This window comes from Panthera pardus, unplaced genomic scaffold, assembly GCF_024362965.1.
Source record: "Panthera pardus isolate Hobbes unplaced genomic scaffold, ASM2436296v1 HiC_scaffold_23, whole genome shotgun sequence".
NCBI lineage: Eukaryota > Metazoa > Chordata > Mammalia > Carnivora > Felidae > Panthera > Panthera pardus.
In genome coordinates this window covers 230,705-254,535 of record NW_026526799.1, presented here as the reverse complement: position 1 = coordinate 254,535, position 23,831 = coordinate 230,705, and the positions used below count along the sequence as shown (strand labels likewise).

Below are 23,831 nucleotides of genomic sequence, written 5' to 3'. Positions count from 1 at the left end.
CTGAGAAGAAGCGCATAGACATGCACTGTGGCTTCGAGTGACCATGCAGCAACATGACCTTTGTTTTATTTTACTTCTTTTTGTTTATTTTTATTAATTTAAAATGTTTATTTTGGGAGAGCGTGGGCAGAGGAGAGTCAGAGCGAGAGACGATCCTGAGCAGGCTCCGCAGTGTCAGCACAGAGCCCGGCGCAGAGCTCGATCTCATGAACTGCAAGACCGTGACCTGAGCCGAGATCAAGAGTCGAATGCTGAACGGACTGAGCCACCAGGCGCCCGTCTGTTTTTTTGGTTTTAATGTTTACTCATTTTTGTATTAAAAAGTTTTTTTAAAGTTTGTTTATTTTTGAGAGAGACAGAGTGTGAGCAGGGGAGGGGCAGAGAGAGAGGGAGACACAGAATCCGAAGCAGGCTCCAGGCTCTGAGCTGCCAGCACAGAGCCTGACGTGGGGTTCGAACCCATGAACCATGAGATCATGACCTGAGCCGCAGTTGGACACCCAACTGACTGAGCCACTCAGGAGCCCTGTTTCTTTTTGTTTGTTTGTTTTTTAAGTTGACAAACAACTGTAATTTTCTGGACCCTGGAGAACGTGTATAATTTAAGTCGTATCGATACTCTAGTTAACAATCGCCAGCTGGCAGGCGAAGTAACTTAACACTGCTAGAAATCATTTAAAAAAAAATTTTTTTTTTTAATGTTTATTTTTGAGAGAGACAGAGACAGAATGTGAGTAGGTTAGGGGCAGACAGAGAGGGAGACACAGAAGCAGAAGCAGGCCCCAGGCTCTGAGCTGTCAGCACAGAGCCCGACGCGGGGCTCAAACTCACGAGCCGTGAGATCATGACCTGAGCCGAAGTCGGACGCTCAACTGACTGAGCCACCCAGGCGCCCTTAGAGATCATTGTTTAAATGTCCGTTAGATAAAAATAGCTTTCTAAAAGTGGCACGGTGTTTACTGTTTGGAGGTGGATTGTTTTTATCTCTTAGTTTAAATATGATTTATGTAAGATATGTTTATAGTCCATATACTTCTACGTAAGATAGAACTTTCCAATTTGGGTGAGTTGAATACAAGGTTTTTGCTGAAAGTTTCTTAGGCGCGAAGTGGCATCGCACCACGGTCACCACTGTGCCACACTAGTCCACGCCGCCCGGCCGTGCTGGCACCGGGGCCCAGCGGGGGGAAGGGAAGTGCACGTGCTGGGTGCAGGCCACACCACTGCCCTCCCTCTTCCTGCTGAGGGGAATCCAGGAAAGGTTGCTCTGTTCTTTTTGATACGTTGAGCCAGCTCACACAGTGAGTCGGTACGGTTCGGGACACTGGGATGGAATAGCTTTCTGGTGTGGTGTTTAAAACTGAACTTCGGTGTTGCGAGAAAGCAGCTGATTCTGAGAAGTCTCTCTGGTAAATTGTTGTTCGAGGAGTTTTTAAGATGTGTGTGTGCTCGTGAGAATGAATTCTTAGAAACACGGTGAGTCTTCTGTGTAATACATACGTGTAATGCTGGCTTTTCTTCCTTTTAGACCTGAAACAGTGTTAAAAAACCAAGAAGTAGAATTTGGCAGAAATCGAGAGAGGCTTCAATTTTTCAAGGTACACATGATTTGAGGAAATTTTTATATTTAAATTTATAAAATAGTGATGAGTACGGTTTTTATGTCCTTTAGTAGTTCTTAAATGCTTTGTAGCAGCGGATCCCTTTTCCTCCTTCAAATAAGATCTTGTTGGAAACCCCAGTGTATAAAACAAGATAAAAACTAAGTGACTGTAATTCACTGTGGTTCCTAGGACACAGAAAACTACCATTTATCTGGACTTACTAGATCATTTTTCTTTGACCTAATTTTGATTTAATAATCTGCAAAATGAATATGTTTAGGGTTAGTATTTGCATATTTGTTTTTACGTGTATGCTATCAACTTTGACCATATTGAATGTCGGTAAAGTATTTTTTGCGTCAATATTGCATTTTGATTGTGAGCACAAGGTGATATACTAACGCTTGGATTTTTTAAAATGCAAACATAATATAGTGGAGTTCAAGAGTTTTTAAGAATGTGGCTGTAATCCCTCCCGGAACTGGGATGGCTCATCAAGTTAACTTAGAGTATTTGTCAAGAGTGGTTTTCGAAGAAAAAGACCTCCTCTTCCCGGACAGCGTCGTCGGCACAGACTCTCATATAACCATGGTGAATGGATTGGGGATTCTGGGGTGGGGTAAGTAGATGACTGAATATGTTTAATTTGGGGGTGGGGGGAGATGATTCAGGAACACTGCAAAAGAGCATACGTAGCAGGTCAGCGGGCTCTGTGGCCTCTTCGAGGCTGTTTCTTCATCTGTCATAGCAGCAAAAACGAGTGTTAGCCTTTGCGGACAGTGTGGCGCGAGGGAGGGTTTATGAACACGGTGTGCGGCGCCCGGCCGGGCACTGCTGTCGTGGAGCAGCCGTGGCGGAACGTTGTCTGTGAAGGCGATGCGGCCTAGGCCTGTGCTCTAGGCCTGTGTGACTGCTCCCGGCCGTTCGTGCACGCGTGTCTTGCACACGAGTGTTTACTGCGCAGCGTGGGCTGTGCTTTTACTGGACGCCTCGTGGCTTTGCCCAGGCTGTCCCTCTGGCAGGGCACATGCCCTCCTTACTGGGTTGAGAAGTCTTTGTCATTGGACAGAGCCTCTTGAGGTTGGCGGTCCTGGGTTCCGTTCGTATCTATGTCTCGAGCCTAGCGCGGTACTTAGCGTAATAAAGACTGTTTACTGAATTTAATAGGAAGGTGAACACCAATATTTTTCAACCACGTGAGTGGAGTCATTCCTTAGGACTTGGGTCCACATGCACAGTGAGAGCGAGTATGGTCAGACCAGCTCCTCAGGCACTCAGAGCGCTTGGTGCCCCAGAGAGAACCACAGCTGAACTGTGCCACGCTAACGTCTGTCTTTGTCACTTCAGGGGTCGGAGGCATCGAGACAGAAGCAGTTATGCTTGGCCTGCCCGTTTCTCTTACGTTACCGGAGGTGGTGGGATGTGAGCTAACTGGCTCGTCAAACCCGTTTGTTACGTCCATAGATGTTGTTCTTGGCATCACGAAGGTAATTGTGGCACCTGTGTGACTCAGTGGGCCTGAAGCACGGGGCCCCTCGAGGGCAGGGTTGCAGTTGCTGCCACATCCTCGGGGCTCTGGCCTCCCTGGCCGTGGCCTCGCAGCTGTCCTCACAATCACGGCAGCGGTCGGGAAGCCTCGCTTTGTCTAGGGTGTCGGGCCATTGTTCACGTGACACGGTGACTCGCGTGTTCCTCATTACAAGCCCGTGGCATCGGTCCTAGGACTGTCCCCATTTCCATTCTGAGAAAATGGACATACCCTTGGGCTCAGTGACTCGTGGAAGGGACACTGGGCCGAGCGGTGGGAGGTGGAGCAAGGTCCCTACCAGGCAGGCCAGGCCCTCGGCCCTGGGCTCTCAGCCATGTTGCCTCGTAAGCGCTCGTTGCCTCTGGATTAGAAAATTGTATTTAGGAGAATAATTGCCTCTCCTCGAATGCTGCTTTTAAAGCTTTTATTTATTTCTTAATGGCTGAGAGAGAGTGACAGAGCGCACGTGTGTGAGCGGGGAAGGGGCAGGGAGAGAGGCATACGGAGCCTCCCAAGTAGGCTCTGTGCCGACATCAGAGAGCCCAGCGCAGGGCTTGAACTCATGAACTGTGAGATCACCACCTGTGCTGCAGTAGGACGCCCGACCGACTGAGCCACCCAGGTGCCCCCCGCATCTCTTTGAATACTTAAATGAATCATTTGCCCTTGAGAAACTATTCTACTGGATAATACAGACTGTAGAAGTGTGGGAGAGTCAAGATTTTCTCTTGGCTGTTTAAACACTTTAGAAGGATTTTATAAAAACTTCATCCTGAATTTTAAAAATTCAGATGCACTGCGTGCATTTAGTACACGTACTCTAGAGTTTCCTAGTGAACAGCAATTTGTAACTGTCCATCCTAAATCTCTGATTTTGAAAAAAATTTTTTTTTTTTTTTTAACGTTTAGAGACAAAGCGTGAACAGGGGAGAGGCAGAGAGACAGGGAGACACAGAATGAGAAGCAGGCTCCAGGCTCCAAACTATCAGCACAGAGCCCCATGCAGGGCTCAAACTCATGAACCGTGAGATCATGACCTGAGCTAAAGTTGGACACTTGACCAACTGAGCCACCCAGGCAGTGCCCCCTAAATTTCTGGTTTTGACTAGTTACATTTTATTTTATTAAAAAATTGTTTCTTCAACGTTTATTTTTGAGAGTGAGACAGTGCGAGCAGGAGAGGAGCACAGAGAGAGGGAGACACAGAATCTGAAGCAGGTTTCAGGCTGAGCTGTCAGCACAGAGCCTGATGAGGGGCTCGAACCCATGAACTGTGAGATCATGACCTGAGCCGAGGTGGGACGCTGAACTGACTGAGCCACCCAGATGCCCCTTGACTAATTCTATTTTAATGATTAAGTCCATTCTGTTAAATAAATGCACATGGGAAATATCCCACCTATGGCTCCAATTCAGATCCTGGAGCCTCCACTTGTCTGGTTAGATTGTTGGTCTGAAGGCTTTCGAAATTCTCTGCAGAGGAAGAAAATGGTCCTGCTTCCTTCTTAGCATTTAGTGTCGATCCTTCTTCCCTAATTAGGAAAAATCTGACGCCTTGCAGAAATGATTGATTCAGTGTATGGCCCCAGAAGATCAAGAAGCTAAATTGAGAATTGCAGGGTCATTTCTAAAGAAAAAGGAATATCTCATTATGGGTTTAGAGAAATCCACACTCTCCTGTGGACATCCTGAAAGTAAATGCCACTTTTTAGACCCCTCTGGCTTTGTTTTTTTTTTTTTTTTTTAATTTAATGTTTATATTTATTTTTGAGAGAGACAGCATGAGTGGGGTAGGGGAAGAGAGAGAGGGAAAAACAGAACGTGAAGCAGACTCCAGGCTCCGAGCTGTCAGCACAGAGCCCAACACGGGGCTCAAACCCACGAACCGTGAGGTCATGACCCGAGCCAAAGTGGGATACTTAACCGACTGAGCCACCCAGGCGCCCCTGGCTTTGTTCCTTGTAACGGTATTATATGTTTTTAAATTTGGGTATATTGATAGAAGAATTAAATCTTTCATGTATGTTTCATTTATTAAATACTTTATTTCTCTTTTGAGGTTCTGTTCTATTCGTGATTTTTATAGGATGAGTCGTGTATTGTTTTCCACATGTATGTTGTTGTGCCTCACTGACTTGGTGGCGTAGCGTTTGCCTTGGCGTATCTTCCCTGTGTTGCTCGGATCCTCACAACTGGAGCCGGCAACGTAAAGAAACATCTTAGCCTTTTATGAAAGAGTCTGGATTCAGTGGCCCCCAGCACCTCTAGACCGTCAGGACTGAGTATCACTCACGGGTTGAAGGTTGTCCCCAGTTCCCTCCCTGGGCGCCGTCCTCGTCCAGGCTGAGGCTGCTGCTGTTTGGTGATAACTCACAAACATGGCTTGACAAGGAACGAAGTTTGAAGCCACACGTGACGTCCTGTCAGAATGAAACTTACCAATAATTAACGAAGCTGTAAATATTTGGACCAAGGTTAGAATTTGAAGAATTTTTATAGCCAGTACATATTTTTGTATTTAATTTAATTTTTTTAACGTTTATTTATTTTTGAGACAGGGAGAGACAGCATGAACGGGGGAGGGTCAGAGAGAGAGGGAGACACAGAATCTGAAACAGGCTCCAGGCTCTGGGCTGTCAGCACAGAGCCCGACGCGGGGCTCGAACTCATGGACCGCGAGATCGTGACCTGAGCCGAAGTCGGACGCTTAACCAACTGAGCCACCCAGGCGCCCCCATGTTTTTGTATTTAAATACACAGTTTTATCAGTGTGTTAGTGTTCCGTTAAATGCGAGATGCCATCCGCACTTAGAAGCACCACGGTTTTACGTGCTGCTGTGAAAGAAAGAGGGCTGCCAAGCTAACAGCCGCGCCGAGTCCCGAGTGCACCTCCGTTTCGGGGACGTGCACGTGTGGATCTTAGCCATTTTCAGCTTGTAAGACCTTTTGACCCTGCCTGACAGTGACACTGGGCCACTCTTCTGTTGACCTTTTGCTTAAAATACCTGCAAACCCAGAACGAGTTGATGTTTGGTAAGAACAACAGAGAACCTCTCTCATTCACTGTCACTGGTAGGGGTTAAACATTCGATTTTGCACTTTTCAGAGAATCCTTGCCAGTCTTCTCATTACTAATTTTGTGTGCGTTTCTGTGTATCCCTTTACATAGCACCTCAGGCAAGTAGGAGTGGCCGGAAAGTTTGTTGAGTTTTTTGGAAGTGGAGTTTCACAGTTATCTATAGTGGATCGGACTACAATAGCAAACATGTGTCCAGAGTACGGTGCTACCCTCAGCTTTTTCCCTGTTGACAATGTGACATTAAAACATTTAGAACATACAGGTAAGATGACATATCGGCAGGGCGAGCGTGTTACTGTCTCCAGCGTGTTTGTCTGAAATAACTTGTAACAAACAACTGCCTTGTGCAGGTTATGGAATATTCAGGAAATTGTTACGTTGCAACTGGCTTTCAAATAAACTGCCTCGCATTCTTGAAAGAGTATTGTGTTCTCAAAACCTGGTCCCCTGTGGCCCGTCTACAGTATTTTAAAGGAATTACTCAAACTGCAGATCGTCACCTCACTTGTTCCAGGAATGACGGCCACCACACCCTTCTTAGGGACAAAGGCTGCAGCTTAGTGGAAGTCAGGCTGGCGCATGTGTGCAGCTGTCCCCTTAACAGGAACAGAGGAGCCACCACACAAAGGCTGGGGACCGGCGCCCTGTCTGAAGACTAAGCACATAATCTTGTGAAAAGCAGCCTAGGATTACAGGCTCCAAATCTTTTTTATAGCTTGATTAGCAAGACGTTTGACCGTCTTCTATTGACGGTTTAATGTAGAAATACCTGTAAGACCAGGATGTGCTCATGTTTCTTAAGACCCCGGCTCTCCTTTTTATGTGGTCCACTTCCCTTTTTAAGAGGCCATTGCTGAACTAATCTCTCGTCATAAGTGTACTTGGGGGGGTGAGGTCTAGTATTCTTCAGTTGGGGGGAAGATTTTATAAATCCGTAAGTCAAATGGCAAAATGGACACTTGGTCACTTGGAACGTTGGAGGGAACGATTCTCACTGAATGCGGAGCTTTCTCTAAACTGGGTTTGTTTGTTAGAACATTTGAAAGCGAAATGGTCGAGATGTCTCCTTCCTACACGTTAATATGAGTTGTGTAGTAATGACGTGTTGCTGCGTAAGAAATTATCCTAAAGCTTAGTGGCCCAAACCGGCAATAATCACGTGTGGCCGCGTGGTTTCAGCAAGCCCGTGGTTTAGACGGAGAGACCGCCTGTCTCTGCTCCATGGGGTCCAGGCTGTCAGACGCAGAACTTGGCGGCTCAGGCCCGCAGTCCTGACAACTGCGAGCTCGCATGTGTGGCACTGAATGCTGGCCATCAGCGGGTGCTCAGCGGGGACTGTCAGCCACAGCCTCCATGTGTGCTCTCTCCGTGTAACCTGGGCTCGCTTACATGGCGGCGTTCCAAGGGTGGCTGACCTGGGAGAGAGTGTTTGCCAACGGTCGAGAGTCCCGTGGCTCAGTTTCAAGGGCCGATCTCTGCCTCTTGATGGAGGGCTGTCGATGGCACATTGTAAGAACACAGTTTGGGTGTGTGCCGTTGCACCAGCCGTTGGAAATACAGTTGGCCACAGTTACTTCTAGTCATGCTGGCTGAGAGCTGCCCAAATATTTAACTGGAGCTCTTATTGCTAACCATCTGATGGTTTTGATTTCTGGAAGATCCTGTTAGATCCCTCTCACTGCTCTGTGAACCCTTTCTTAACATTCACTTATTTTTTCATTTTGACTATTCGTATCTGTTTTTTAGGAAAAGTAATGAGTGTCCTTCGTGGTGGGTGATAATTTGTTATATTCAGTGTAGTTATCGATTTATCTTCTGCAAACTGTTTTTTTGTGAGTTTTCTAGAATTGGCTCCGTATTTCTCATCTTGTCTCTGAGTAACTTTTAAAGGGGGACTGGTGTGTATTTTATAAAGCAGAGTTTTCACCAAGGGCAAAATTTTTACTGCTCTTGAGAACAGCATCAAGTGGTAGTTTGTAAAGAAATCTGTTCTGCGTAGTAATGTGTAATGTCTGTGTCTTGCTCACCATTGGAATTCAGCACCTCCAAAGATTTCTCTTACTGTATTTTTGTTGTTCTTAATGTTCATTTTAGGTTTTGACAAAGCCAAACTCGAGTCGATGGAAACATACCTTAAAGCTGTGAAGTTGTTTCGAAATGACCAGAAGAACTCAGGAGAACCTGAGTACTCCCAGGTGTGTGCAGAGAGGCCCCTCGTCGCCGTCAGGGTGTGTGTTCTGCAGCTTAGCCACCGGGTTTGAGTACCAGCTCTGGGACTTACCGGCAGGACGGCTGCGGGCATGTTATCTAGCCTTTCTGCCTCAGCTTCCTCATCTCTAAAATAGGAAGGTATTCTTAAGGGATTAAATAGGAATGTATTCGAACGGTTTTAGGGACCCAGAAAGTGCTCAGTGTCAGCTATCATTATTTAACATTTAACGAGTAAATGTTGTTTATGACCCTGCTTAGATTTTACTCAGTAGTTTTACAACATTTTGTCAAATTAATTTTTTTTCTACTTTATGAAAAAAGAGTCAGATATCCTCTGAAAATATCAATTCTGATGAGGCCTGCCTGGTTAATGTCTGTATTTATAAAAATACGTTATGAAAGGGGTATACAGTTATATGGTCTTACATGTTAAAGATATTTTATGATCAGTCTAAGCCAATATTTCTTACCTGTTGGAAATTTATATTGAAGTAAGTAAAATTCACTTTCAGGGAAGTCTGAATTTTAATACAATTCATTTTCTAGCAGCGTGTTAAGCATCTAAAAGCACTTGGTGTTGTCATAGGTCTGGTTATCCACTTTCTCAACCCAGCTTTATTTTTCTTCATAGCATGTGTCCTTGCCTGAAATGTATTAATTTCTATACGTGTCTGCCTGCCTCCCCTGCCAGAATGCCAGTAAGAGGAGAGGAACGCTCAGTTTTGTGTGGTGCCGTGCCCCCCGCCCTGGTGCGCCTGGCACAGTGCTGACTGTTGGGTGCATATGTGAGCCCACCTAGGTGTGTGGAGGGCCAGAGCAGATCATAGGGAGCGCACTTGTGTGAGCTCCTCGTTCTCTGGTCCCTTTCAGCTCTGTTTATTGTAGTGCCATGTTTTGTTTTGTTTTGTTTTGTTTTTTAAGACATAAAGGGAAAGAATAAGAAAAATTAAATGAAAAACCTTGCATTGTATAATAAAAAAGAATAATTTGACCTATTAAAGACTTGACCAAATTTAAGAAATAAAACTTGGCACAAAAACAGACAGTCAGATCAATGGAACCGAATAGAGAACCCAGAAATAGATCCCCAAACGTATGGCCAACTCATCTTTGACAAAGCAGGAAAGAATATCCAGTGGAATAAAGACAGTCTTCTCAGCAAGTGGCACTGGGAAAACTGGACAGGGACAGGCAGAAAAATGAACCTGGACCACTTTCTTTTTTTTGTTTTTTTGAGGGTTTTACTTTATTTTTTTTATTTTTTTTAACATTTATTTATTTTTGAGACAGAGAGAGCATGAACAGGGGAGGGTCAGAGAAAGAGGGAGACACAGAATCTGAAACAGGCTCCAGGCTCTGAGCTTGTCAGCACAGAGCCCGATGCGGGGCTCGAACCCACGGACCGTGAGATCATGACCTGAGCCGAAGTCAGACGCTTAACCGACTGAGCCACCCAGGCGCCCCTGGACCACTTTCTTACACCATACACAAAAATAAACTCAAAATGGATGAAAGACCTAAACGTAAGACAGGAAACCATCAAAATCCTCGAGGAGAAAGCAGGCAAAAACCTCTTTGACCTTGGCCGCAGCAACTTCTTACTCAACACGTCTCCGGAGGCAAGGGAAACAAAAGCAAAAACGAACTACCGGGACCTCATCAAAATAAAAAGCTTCTGTACAGCAAAGGAAACAATCAGCAAAACTAAAAGGCAACCGACAGAATGGGAGAAGATACTTGCAAACGACATATCAGATAAAGGGTTAGTATCCAAAATTTACAAAGAACTTAATCAAACCCAACACCCAAAAAACAAATAATCCAGTGAAGAAATGGGCAAAAGACATGAACAGTAGACACTTCTCCAAGGAAGACATCCAGATGGCCAACCGACACATGCAAAAATGCTCCACATCACTCATCATCAGGGAAATTCAAATCAAAACCACAATGAGATACCACCTCACACCTGTCAGAATGGCTCACATTAGCAACTCAGGCAACAACAGATGTTGGCGAAGATGCGGAGAAAGAGAATTCCTTTTGCATTGTTGGTGGGAGTGCAAGCTGGTGCAGCCACTCTGGAAAACAGTATGGAGGTTCCTCGAAAAACTAAAAATAGAACTACCCTACGACCCAGCAACTGCACTACTAGGCACTTATCCACCGGATACAGGTGTGCTGTTTCGAAGGGACACACGCACCCCCATGTTTATAGCAGCACTATCAACAGTAGCCAAAGTATGGAAAGAGCCCAAGTGTCCATCGATGGATGAATGGATAAAGATGTGGTAGATATACATACAATGGAGTATCACTCTGCGATCAAAAAGAATGAAATCTTGCCATTTGCAACTATGTGGATGCAACTAGATGGTGTTATGCTAAGTGAAATTAGTCCGAGAACTTCATGTGACTTCACTCATATGAGGACTTAAAGAAACAAAACAGATGAACATAAGGGAAGGGAAACAAAAATAATATAAAGGCAGGGAGGGGGACAAAACAGAAGAGACTCTTTTTTTATTTTTTTTTTTTTTCAACGTTTTTTATTTATTTTTGGGACAGAGAGAGACAGAGCATGAACGGGGGAGGGGCAGAGAGAGAGGGAGACACAGAATCGGAAACAGGCTCCAGGCTCCGAGCCATCAGCCCAGAGCCTGACGCGGGGCTCGAACTCACGGACCGCGAGATCGTGACCTGGCTGAAGTCGGACGCTTAACCGACTGCGCCACCCAGGCGCCCCCAGAAGAGACTCTTAAATACGGAGAACAAACTGAGGGTTACTGGAGGGGTTTGTGGGAGGGGGGATGGGCTAAATGGGTAAAGGCATTAAGGAAACTACTCCTGAAATCATTGTTGCACTATATGCTAACTTAGATGTAAACTGAAAAAAAAATTAAAAAAATAAAACTAAAACCCATTAGCATGTTGATTTCAAGGTAAACTTGCTAAGTATGTAAAGATGAGAATCACTGGGTCCATGAAGTGATGTACAAGCAAAGCGGCGTAGCAGTTACGATTGATTAGGGTAAGCAGGGCGGTTAAATCTTGGTGAAAGGCATAGTGTAGGCAAACTTCATTTAAACTGATAAGACCCAAACGGACAGAGGAAAATGGTTGAAACACAGGAACCTAGTTGGGAGGTTGGGTTTTAAGAAAATACCATTTTTTAACCCAAGCAATGAAAGCATGGTCTCACAGGAGCCTGCCCAGCTAGATACTTGGGGACCAGGAAGAGAGAAGTCCCGCTGTGTCCCTCCAGCAGCCTGTGTTGAGCACATTGAGGAAGGAGCGGTGTTTCCTGAGCCACCTTCATCGTCACAGAGCAAGGAAGGGTGCGTGTGGAGCTTGGAGGCCGCAGATCAGTGGCTGGCACAGGCGTTGTCTTAATCGTCAGGCATCTGGATGACAGAGGAGAGAGATGGGGAGGGACGCCGTAGTCTGTGTAGACCGGCTGATTCGTGTTGGGGTGGTTTGCGTACCGATCTGCTACTCTTGCTTTTAGCAGATGCTTGTGTGTTCCGTTTCATAAATTGGGTTGTTTTCAAATCTTTATTTCTGGAGGTGTGTGTCCTGTTACAGCAAACATGAACGGACTTGTTGCGCTTCAGAAAGTAGTGCTGAATTGCAGTCTGTACTGAACAGATTCTAATTCCTCGTCTTCCTCTTCTCTCTCGTTCCCTAGGTGATCCAGATTAATCTGAATTCAATAGTTCCGTCCGTCAGCGGTCCAAAGAGACCTCAGGACAGAGTTGCCGTGGCGGATATGAAACGTGACTTCCAGGCTTGCTTGAATGAAAAGGCAGGTCTCCTCGCCACTGTCTTTGTGCGTCTTGTGCTCAGGGGTAAAGATCCGCCCGGTGGCCCGGAACCACCGTCGGCCACTGTGCTCTCGCATGTTGGCACTGGCAGCCCCCTCGGTTTCCTGCCGTCCCATGTGCGAGTTGGTCATTTGATTAGCTCGGTCCCAGGCCTGCTGTGACGATCAGACCCTGAATCTGTTATTTCGAGTTAAGGATGGAGTTTCTTGGTCGCCTCACTTCAAGCGCTGATTAGCCACCTGTGGTCATGGTGCTCTAGTGTTAGCTCAGATCGTGAGTGTGTCCGTCCTCACAGAAAGTTCTGTTGGACACACTGTACTCGACTTCTGAACTGTGTAGTTATTCTCATAAAATCTGGTAAATGTAACTGAATGGCACGTGACCTCTTTGACTTTCTGGGTTTGTACTTTCTGTCTGAAAAGTGTGGCTAAAATGTTAACACTTTCTCTATTCTAAGAACTAGTGTCTGACTTTCTTCCCAGAGCCTTTTCATCGTTTCTTTTTTTACAATTTATTCTGAGAGCGCACCTGTGTGAATGGGGAGAGGGGCAGAGAGAGAGAGGGAGAGAGGGAATCCCAAGCAGGCTCAGTGTCAGCACAGAGCCCAACGCGGGGCTTGAACCCACAAACTGAGATCATGACCTGAGCCTAAATCAAGAGTCAGATGCTTAACCGACTGAGCCCCCCAGGCGCCCCTCTTTTTATAATTTCTTAAATTATGTTATTGTTTTATTGCGGAAAATGTCATACTTGTGCAGGAATAAAGTGGTCTCACGGATTCCCACATACCTGCTTCAGCAGTTACCAAGTCATAGTCAGTCCTGTCTCATCCATTCCACACACATTCTCACCCAGAGGATCCTGTTGAATCCAGTTGTCAGGGCCATTTTAACAGAGACCTTGCATCATCTCTTGAGGATTATCGTAAGTGGGAGGAGTAGAGAAAAACAGAGCTGGATCCCGGGTGGTTACGAGTGCCAGCAGACTTCCATCGTGACTGTCACATTCATGCTTCAGCTGAGTTACAGCTACTGAACGTCAGCTTCAACACCACTCACACGTAGTCAGAACTTAAAGTGTTAAATGTCATTTGTCAAGAATCTGTTGTAGTTTCTACCAGTCTTTTTTTCTATACATACCCAGAGTATTTGTATTTATGCGCACACTTGTGTAGGTCGGGTTTAAAGGCTTCCAGATTGCAGCTGAAAAGCAGAACGATACTGTGTGTATTCAGTACGAAGGAAGCGAGTTCAGGCTGTGCCATGGGTCTGTGGTCGTTGCCGCGGTCATCAGTTGCACCAATAACTGCAACCCGTCCGTCATGCTCGCTGCAGGTAGGCCTCGCTTACGGCCATTTGTTCCTTTCCTGTGATGCTGTGTGTCGTAGATTATGCATGTATATCAGTGTCTCTGTTTGATATTGAGAGATTTTCTGAGATGAAAAAAAAATTTTTTTTTAACATTTATTTTTTGACAGACAGAGTTTGAGCAGGGGAGGGGCAGGGAGAGAGGGAGACACAGAACCTGAAGCAGCTCCAGGCTCCAAGCCCTCAGCACAGAGCCCGACTTGGGGCTCGAACTCATGAACCCTGAGATCATGACCTGAGCCCAAGTAGGACACTCAACTGACTTTCTGAGATTTTAATTGGGTCTTAAGGAGCCTGACCTTATGGAAACCAATTTGACAATAAATTTCATATTAAAAAAAAAAAAGGAGCCTGACTTTGACTTATGCTATTAGTTTTATTACACAGAAGGTAAATTCTTATTATTATTACTTACATGTCTGTTAGTTTTAGGTTGTATCTGCTTCTTCTGTTAATTTAGAAGTATAGCTAATTAACAAATCTCTTGATAATCTACTAGAAGTTTACCATAGCACTGTGCTAGAGTCCACTGAGAATGTAAAGGAAGTAAAAGATTATTGACAAGGATTGTAAATGAAATTAGTTGTATGTTCATAAAGCAATTCGTCAATTGTACAGATTCCTGTATAATAAATGTGAAATTTTAATTTCTTACGGGGGAATTTAAAATGGTTCATTTACTAGAAAGTAAACAAATGGTTCAGCTAGTGATAGGTATTACCTGTGTGTGTCATGTTAATTATGTATCCTGTTTTTCCGTGTGTGTGTGTGTGTGTGTAGGATGCCATGATATCAGGCTGTACCTTAATAATTTACAGTGTTAAGTTTTTTATTTGTTTTAAATGAAACAAATCAACATGATAGGATGGGCAAAATAATGACAGCGAATTGATGAATTCGGACTTTTACCCTCACACGAATTGGAGGTTGTGGGTGCTGCCCTGATACGCCATTGTTTACCGTGCAGGTCTTCTGGCTAAAAAGGCCGTAGATGCCGGTCTGCGTGTTAACCCTTACATAAGAACAAGTTTATCTCCAGGCAGTGGGATGGTCACACATTACCTCAGTTCGAGCGGAGTATTACCATATCTCAGTAAGCTTGGGTAAGTGACGGTCTGCTATTTATATCGACCTTGTGTTCAGCAGTGATCGGAGCCACTTGTTAGAACCTTTCATAGGCAAAGAGAAGATAGAAAAAATACGCTTTGTTCTACCTGTTACCTTGCCGATCCAACACAGTCTTTGATGCCTTCTCCCTCGGCAGAAATTTGCTGGGCATGGGCAGACTCCAGGAACGAGGCAGCGTGTCGGCTGCCAAGAGGTCGGAGGCGTGGTCTCTAGCTCCTTGAAGGGTGGGAAGACAAACGTGAGACCAAGTAACGGGTGGTTTGAGGAATGGCACCGAGTGTGCATAGTTTCTGCGAGGGGCAGGTCAGTTTCGGAAAGAGTGAAATATACCAGCTGCATTATTACTGGGGCAGGTTGTCTTAGTTGGCGTTTTGTGAGGCTATTGGCCCTGTGAAGCACAGGTTCGTCTGTCCCTGAACTTCGGAGAGAACTCGTTCATTTCTTACATACTCGAAAAAAAAAAACATAACGGAGGCCTCCTCTGTTTTCAGGGTGTATTTTGGAACCTGTTAACTTACAGAGATCAATTCCTTTGCAAGAGTGATAAATTTAAAAATTGCGCTTTTAGAAGAGTGGCTGAGAGTAATTTTGAGGGTTTTGCTTGTAAGTTTTTAGTTCTGTCGTCTTGGGATTTTTGTCAGAGACTTTCTTTGAGTTTGGTTGGTTGAGAATCAAGCGGTTTACTGTTTGGGGTTCCCGTCACGGTGTCCCTTCCGAGGCCTTGCTGCACTCCTCCCACCAGTCCCTCTTAGGACTTTGGATAGAAGTACAGTATCAGTTTTTAAATGGTCAACTTAGAGCCCTGACGGTGATATTTGGGTAATTGTCTTGTGCAGGGTGCAGGTGTTGTGGCGGATTTAGGTCACCAGATCTCGGGAATGTTCTAAATATCGGGGTTCGGGCGTCCAGTACAGGTGGCATGCCTGAGGGTCAGGTTGGATTGCTCAGAAGCCGTGAGACAGGTAGACACGGGGCGATCCGAGGGTCAGGAACGTTCCCTCAGGTGATCTCATTACAGTGATGGAGATGAAGACCTGTGCTTTCGGTACAAGTGTTGGAATGTTCTCTTCAATAACATCTATTTTTTGAAATGCAGATTTGAAATAGTTGGCTATGGATGTTCAACATGTGTGGGGAATACAGCACCCTTATCAGAAGCAGTTTTAAATGCAATAAAACAGGTAAAATTATCCATGGGTCAGTAAGACACGGAGAGGGGTTTTCATAACTGTCTTTTATTATTAAATTATAAAATATATATATTGATGTATTTGTATTTCTGTAGTCCTTGCACCTCTTGGGAAGAGTCCATCTTAAAATGATTGAAAAAATCATTTTTAGGTCCTTGAAATAATCCCTTAGTAATGTAAGCAATTATTTTAGTTGAATTACAGGATTCGGTAGTTCTGTACATAACAGTTGTGGTAATATGCTTTTGGTTATCTTGCCCTCACACGTACAATATTTCGATTGCTTCTACACATAGATCATCCAAAACATAGATTACCATGTCTTGAGTTGAATATATATTTGTTTACATACATTTCTTTTTCAGGGTGATTTGGTCACTTGCGGAGTTTTATCTGGAAACAGACATTTCGAAGGTCGGCTTTGTGATTGTGTGCGTGCCAATTACCTCGCCTCCCCACCCCTAGTGGTGGCATACGCCATCGCCGGCACGGTGAATATAGATTTCCAGACGGAGCCCTTAGGTATCTTTTTGCCTTTACGTACAAACCTGCGCACGCTTTTCTCCACAAGTTGTATTTCTGAAATGCTCCTTAGACCGTCCACTCTGAATTATTTCAGGAAATCTTATCATGCGACTCTTCATTTCTGTACTCATGAAGAGTACAAAATGTGGAAGTAGGGGTGTCTGGCTGGCTCAGTGGGTCGAGTGTGCCACTCTTGATCTCAGAGTCATGGGTTCAAGCCCCACATTGGGCGTGGAGCTTACTTTTTAAAAAAATAAATAAATAGTAAAATGTGCAAGTAATTAGTTTTTTTAGCTGCTTATGTCTGAAGCACTCACTCTGGTGTTGAATGATTTACTTGGTTTCTATGATAGATTGGTGAGAAGATGTGAACACCTTGAGGGAATTGCTTTTCTGTTTTTTTTTTTTTAATTTTTTTAATGTTTGTTTATTTTTGAGAGAGCGCAAGCAGAGGAGGGGTTGAGAGAGAGAGAGACACAGAATCCGAAGCAGGCTCCACGCTCTGAGCTGTCAGCACAGAGCCCGACGTGGGGCTCAATCCCATGAACCGCGAGATCACGACCTGAGTTGAAGTCAGACACCCAACCCACTGAGGCACCCAGGTGCCCCGAGGGAATTGCTTTTTATACCAAATTTCGTATTACAATTTTTTCACCAGGGACTGACGCTACCGGCAGGAACATTTACCTGCAGGATATTTGGCCCAGTCGAGAGGAAGTTCATCAGATGGAGGAAGAGCGTGTTATATTGCCCATGTTTAAAACATTGAAAGAGAAAATAGAGGTAAGAGGCTCATCTGTTTCTTAAATAGCTTAATAAATGGCAGTATTTCTTTATTTCGTGTGTCTTTCTGAATTTAATAAAAACTCAAATTATGAGGTGCCTGGGTGGCTCAGTTGGTTGAGCATCCAACTCTTAGTTTCTCCTCAGGTCATGATTTTACAGTCGTGGGTTCGAGCCCTGCGTTGGGCTCCACACTGTCAGCATGTAGCCTGCTTGGGATTCCCTCCCTCCCTCCCTCCCTCCCTCCCTCCCTCCCTCCTTCTCTCTCTCTCTCTCAATCTCTCTCTCTCTCTCAATCTCTCTCTCTCTCCCATCTTTCTCTCTCTCTCTCTCTCTCTCTCTCTCTCCTCTCTCCTCTCTCTCTCCTCTCTCCTCTCTCTCTCCTCTCTCCTCTCTCTCTCTGCCCCTGCCCCTCCCTGTCTCCTGTTCATTCACTCACTGTGCTTTCTCTCTCAAATATTTTTAAAAAAATTAAAATTACATGATTTTGAACATACAGTTTTCATTGTTAATTTTGGAGAGAGAGAACATGTGAGAATGGGGAAGGGGCAGAGAGAGAGAGGGGTGGGGGGTGGAGGGAATCCCAAGCAGGCTCCATACTGTCAGCAAAGAGCCCCACTCGGGGCTCCAACCCACGAACTGCGAGATCATGACCTGAGCTGAAGTCGGTCGCTTCACGGACTGAGCCCCCCAGGCCTTCCCGTGATGACGTTCTTAAAGACCAGCAGTGTGCCCACCACAGTCTCTCTTTAGCTGCACATAGGACTCTTTCTAAATCCTCTACGTTTGTTTGGATTCTGTAAACGATGTCCAGTTTATATTAAAACTTAGTCTTCAGGGACTCATGAAAATCCAGAGTGCTAGAATTCATTGAGCAGATTTTCATTCATTCTGTCCGAAAATGTCTTAATTTTATAGAATGCACTATCTTAGCTTCCTTTCCGAATGAATAAGGCCTTTTTTTGGTCATTCTAACGTAAGTGCCTTTTAATTCTCTCAGTCATTTTCATAAACCTCTTTTCTGTGACTCCATTTTCGCTCTGCTCTTTGTTCACCCGCCAAACCACGTTCACAGGTGGGAAACAAGCGGTGGAACTGCTTAGAGGCACCGGATTCCACTCTGTTTCCGTGGGACTCGAAGTCTACTTATATCCGATGTCCTTCATTTTTCGACAAGCTTGTGAGTACGATTTTACTATTTGATCTTTCCAGGGTTGTTACGAACTAAAAGACCTCATCAGGAGTAAATGCCTTGAACTGTTTTCACCTTTTAGACCAAAGAGCCAGCTGCCCTCCAGCCTATTGAAAATGCCCACGTCCTCCTGTATCTGGGAGACTCCGTGACGACAGATCACATCTCACCCGCGGGCAGCATCGCCAGGAGCAGCTCGGCGGCCAAGTACTTGACCCACAGAGGGTAGGTGTGTGGCCGCGGGCGCGCACTCAGCCGCCTCGCTGACGAAGAGCGCTTACGTACTGGGCCCGTTCCTTTGCCCGGTAGACACAGTTGACCCTTGAACAGCTCCGATTTGTTTTGATAAACATGGTTCAGCACCGTCAGTCTCTTTTTCTTGCTTGTGATGCTCTGAGTAGCACTTCCTGTTCTCTAGCTGCCTTGTAAGAATGTGGAGAGAAAGCATCCAACACAGAACAGGTGTTCATCGACTCTCTGTTCCGGGTAGGGTTTCCGGTCCACAGAAGGGTGTTAAGTTTTGGGGAGCCAGACTTTTGACTTTGTGCAGGGTCGGTTCCCCAGCCCCCCTGTTGTCCAGGGCTCAGCTGCACAGGCATCACCACAGACCGTGTCTTGTCGCTGTATCTGACTTCAGCAGTAACTGGCCTGTTCTTGCTTTTAACTTTAGGAATGGAAATTGCTGTTTTAAATTAAGCCCTTGTAGTCTAAATTAACACCTGATTGGAAACAAGAATTGTCTTTTCAGTTCTACTTTGCCAGACAGTCAGCTTGGTTTGACCCACCACACGGAGCCTGATGGTTTGGTTGGAACACCCTCCCGTTGCCGGAGTGCAGAATTTTTAAGTGTGTGTTTTGTGGACTCTGAAACCTGCGTGCGTGAAGCTAGGCTTGGTCTGTGTCAGATCAAAAGACAATGAATTTCTGCTCCTTGAGCTTATATTTTTACTAAAAGTGGATGTAAACATCACTGATAGAGGAGATAGAAATCTAAACCTAGAAAAATTTTATTTCATTTCTACATGATTAATAATACGGTGTTGCTCTTATCCAGAACCGTTTAGACACCAGAGACAAAGTTTTGGTAAGGGCAGAATTTCCTGTACTGGTGCCTGATTAGCTTTAGAAGCTTGAGCTGTTCAAGAGCCGACTTTTTGTCAAAGTATCGTGTAAACGTCAGTGCCGTATAGCTTGGTTGCACATGTAGTGATGCTGCAAAGCTTCTACTCTAATCTCACCGGTGCTATTTTGAAATTTGTGTTTAAATATTTTTGTGTTTAAATTTTTTCTGATTAACTAAGTTTGGTATGAATTAAAACGCATTTTGTGGGGGCGCCTGGGTGCCTCAGTCAGTTGAGCATCTGGCTCTTGATTTCGGCTCAGGTCATGATCTCACAGTCGTGAGATCGAGCCCCCGTGTTGGGCTCTGCACTGAGTATGGAGCCTGCTTGGGATTCTCTCTGTCTCCCTCTCCCTCTGCCCCTCCCAATGAAAAAAAATAAAAATAATGTTTTTAAAAAGCCACTTTTTGGTAGGAGTTGTTAAGTCCATTTGATATAACTTGATCAAGGTGAATCTGTTTGTTATACACATGGCTTTTATTTATAGTGGTGTGAAATACAAGTTTTTAAATATTTTTTGGTCGTCATTTCTGTCTTGGTCACAATTGTGACATAGCATCCACCAAAAGAAAGTCCCCACTCTTCGCACATACATAACTTTTACGTGTTTTTTAGTTTCTGGTATGAATTTGTCAGTATATTTAATCCAATAGTTCTCATCAGTTAGAGTTGTTTTTAAGATCCTTCGAAACTCTCATCATCTCTATTTTGAAGTAAGAAATTTAAATGTACGGGTTTACAAAACGTATTGCCTTTACATAAGAAACCAGGTTAGAGACTCCTAAAAGTCGGTTGCTGGTTGTTCCTTATACTGAGTCGTTTCTGGTGTCTAGAAGGTCACGTGTGTTGTGACCAGTCCAGCAGCAGTGAAAACCCATAGCGACCAGGTTACGGTGTCTGCTGCTTCCTAGTGTCGCTGTCCCCGCTGCCTGCAAGCTGGCGTTGCACTTCGCTTGTATGAAGGACCGATGGTAGTACCGGTTTTCTCTAACTGAAAGAAATCTAAAGGTTTTTGCTTTTACGGGGAAAGGCCGTTACCACCCACATACCATGTAGGTCTTTGGTAAAAGCAGAGCAGCACAATGTGAATTTCTGGAAGGAGGTGGATAATCTTCCTTTACACCATTTCGACTTAGGCGAGGTTTCATAGGAGTGCTCTGTTCTCAGCAGGGAAGCCAATACAAGCCACCGTTTTTTGGAGAAATGGTTGATTCCAGATTTGGAGGCATTTGGAATATTGACTGGCTGTTTGATTGATATTAAGAAATTGTGCTATTTTTTTTGGTATTGAGTAATATTTTTTGAGAGTTCATATATTTTAAAGAAAAATAGTGAGGTATATAGTGTTAATATACGTTACATGAGTTTGCTTCAAAATAGTCTAATAGGGGATGATCATAGAGGAGACGGGGAGAGTGGGTTGGTTGCTATAGTTTGATGATGGGCAGCTGGGCATTCACCGTGCTGTTTTCTCTACTTGTGCACACGCTTGAAATTTTCCATCATAAAAGAAGTGTTTTTGAGTAAGTTTTAAAAATCAGTAACGTGTGATTATTTCCCATCTGGAATGAAACCCACTTCACGACTCTCTTGTAGCCTTACTCCTCGTGAGTTCAACTCCTATGGAGCCCGGAGGGGCAATGACGCGGTCATGACGAGAGGCACTTTTGCAAACATCAAGCTGTTCAATAAGTTCATTGGGAAACCAGCTCCCAAAACAGTTCATTTTCCATCGGGACAGACGGTAAGGACGTTTACAAAGCATCTAGGCAACTGCTTGCTAACTAGATCCGAATTTGTGTTACAGATTTTTGTGTTTGTTCTAAACAGCTAGATGTGTTTGAGGCGGCAGAGCTGTACCAGAAAGAAGGTGTCCCGCTGATTATTTTAGCAGGAAAGAAATATGGTTCAGGAAATTCAAGAGACTGGGCTGCCAAAGGACCATATTTGCTGGTATTGATTCTTACTTTTATCTTTTTTTTTTTTTTTTTTAAGTTTATTTATTTATTTTTGAAGACAGAGTGCAAGCGGGGGAGGGACGGAGGGTGGGAGAATCCCAAGCAGGCTCTGAGCTGTCAGCACAGAGCCTGACGTGGGGCTTGAACCAATGAACCGTGAGATCATGACCTGTGCTGAAGTTGGACGCTTGACCAACTGAGCCACCCAGGCGCCCCTTAAGTTTTATTTTCTTAAACTTGAGTTTCAGATCTTCCCTTTTATCAGTAACATACTATCAAAGTATATTTTGCTCATTTGGATTTCTCATGCTTATTTGGATCTCATATTCATGGGGTTTTTTAAGTAATCACTTTGTACTCAACCTGGTTGCATTGTAATACTCCTGTATCAAGCTTACTGAAGAAGTCGGTGTGGTAGAGGGAAAGGAGATCCGGTCTGAAACTGGTGGGTGCTCTGTAACGGATTACGTGTGCCCACTGCTAGTTTACGGGCCCCCTTTCCATTTACAGACTCAGACAGTGGGCCAAGTGGCCCAGTTTTACTAGTAGGAGATGATGGCACCTGGCTGCCTGCCAGGAGGGCATTTCTCATGCACCTGTGTCTTTGCCGAAGCACAGATGGGGGTCCGCTGGAGAGGATCGTCCGGACAGGTGCTTTCTACCCGGCTCTCGTGCACAGAGGCGGTCAGGACAGCCCTCATAGCTGTCATGGTCACGCGCACTTCATTCTTCTTGAATCTTTACTTTCCCCCCTAAAATTGTGAATACTCATAGTTGTAGGAATGAGCCCAATTGTCTTATCTTTCTGAGATACTAATTATAACTAATATGAATATTAATTATAAGCACAGGTTCCTTTTTTTCAGAAATCTTTTATCATCATTTTCTTTGTTGGAGGCTTTCCTCGTATTTGATCCTAGGCTGTCTCTTCGGTCAGACACCGAAACACTGATTACAAGCTGGGGGTGCGGGCTGGGTTTTGTCAGTTGTCGGGCCTTGGCATAGATGGTTGGATTCCTTGGGAGAGCCTCGTATGTCCGTACCTGCAGGTGTTCTCTCTGAGGCCAGTTTTCCCGAAGAAGGAGCAGCACTCTGGGCACAGACTTCCAGCTAATTCCCGTTTCTGATGCTGTTCTCACCCCTGCCCCGGTGCCCGGTGCCCCTCAGTCCAGGACACCTGTTCTCCACAGGGTGGCAGCAGCCACAGAGGGGTGGGAACTGTACTCCTCCTGTGTGGAAAGCCCCGGTGTACACAAGGTTCTTAAACAGATCCACGGGCTGTGATTGTGGCGTTCAAGCCACGGCGGCGAGGAGGAGGTCACGGCTGGGGGTGGGCATCCGTGAGGCGCTCCTTAGGAGGACAGCGGTGGAAAAGTTGGGCAACTTGGAGCTAGAGCCTCTCCGGCTTATTTTCTCCAGAGAATAGGTTTTTAGTTGTTGAAAATGGACTTGAGCCTTATCAATGTCACTCTCTAAATGTTACACTTGATGATTTCTGTGGTTTCAACGAGTCACTTACCTGTGACTTCTAAGCATGTTCAGAATTTACGCACCCGGTTTCCTTGTTGCTGTGGGGACGTCCTTGTGTACCCCTGTGTTCTAGGGGCCGTTTAAGAGCCAGTGCTGGGGAGCGTGCACGTGGGGTCTGCCAGGATCAAACAGACCCTCCTGAGCCCTGTCGGAGTCCCAGCAGCCGCCCCGCTGCAGGGCTCTCGCTCTGGTCGATGATGGCCGAGCTCAGCCCTGGAGAGGCAGAGGGGTGGGTAGAAGTTAGGGAGCTACTTAAAGAGACAGAAAAATCTGTAAATACTTTCATACATTACTGGCCTTTAGTATGCAGTGTTCGGTTAAGAAAGTTTCATAGGCTACAGGTAGAATTTTTTTCCCTTTAAAATGCTCCAAGAAGGCAATGTTCAAGAGATGATTGGAAGAAATAAAATGCACATTTGTTACAGGGTGTGAAAGCTGTTTTGGCTGAAAGTTATGAAAAAATTCACAAAGACCACTTGATTGGAGTTGGCATAGCTCCGCTTCAGTTCCTTCCGGGAGAAAATGCAGATTCCTTGGGCCTCTCTGGCAGAGAAACATTTTCTTTAACGTTTCCTGAAGAACTATCTCCTGGAGTTACGTTAAATATAAAGGTATCTCTAAGATCCTCAAGTATGTGAGTACATGGTGTATACGTAACTAGATGGTTGTAAATTGAATAAAAACAATCACTGTGTATTGAATACTAATGTCAGCATAAATTGTAGTTTAAGATGACTGTTTCCTGTTTATTCAGACCCACGCTAATGTAGTTGGTACTCTATGAGGAAAAG

The 23,831-nt window shown here is 44.9% G+C and overlaps 1 protein-coding gene across 1 annotated transcript in view; it reads left to right on the top strand.

Moving 5' to 3' along the window:
• IREB2 (iron responsive element binding protein 2) overlaps positions 1 to 23,831 on the top strand; it is a 46,922-nt gene that overhangs the window by 19,161 nt on the left and 3,930 nt on the right. Inside the window, exons 6-21 of the mRNA XM_053888589.1 lie at positions 1,529 to 1,598; positions 2,040 to 2,223; positions 2,952 to 3,091; positions 6,302 to 6,473; positions 8,306 to 8,406; positions 12,111 to 12,227; positions 13,421 to 13,580; positions 14,581 to 14,716; positions 15,838 to 15,922; positions 16,297 to 16,453; positions 17,115 to 17,239; positions 18,315 to 18,419; positions 18,514 to 18,656; positions 21,149 to 21,296; positions 21,383 to 21,505; positions 23,466 to 23,651. Of these exons, the coding sequence (XP_053744564.1) occupies positions 1,529 to 1,598; positions 2,040 to 2,223; positions 2,952 to 3,091; positions 6,302 to 6,473; positions 8,306 to 8,406; positions 12,111 to 12,227; positions 13,421 to 13,580; positions 14,581 to 14,716; positions 15,838 to 15,922; positions 16,297 to 16,453; positions 17,115 to 17,239; positions 18,315 to 18,419; positions 18,514 to 18,656; positions 21,149 to 21,296; positions 21,383 to 21,505; positions 23,466 to 23,651 (2,152 nt within the window). The remainder of the gene's footprint in view (positions 1 to 1,528; positions 1,599 to 2,039; positions 2,224 to 2,951; positions 3,092 to 6,301; positions 6,474 to 8,305; positions 8,407 to 12,110; positions 12,228 to 13,420; positions 13,581 to 14,580; positions 14,717 to 15,837; positions 15,923 to 16,296; positions 16,454 to 17,114; positions 17,240 to 18,314; positions 18,420 to 18,513; positions 18,657 to 21,148; positions 21,297 to 21,382; positions 21,506 to 23,465; positions 23,652 to 23,831) is intronic.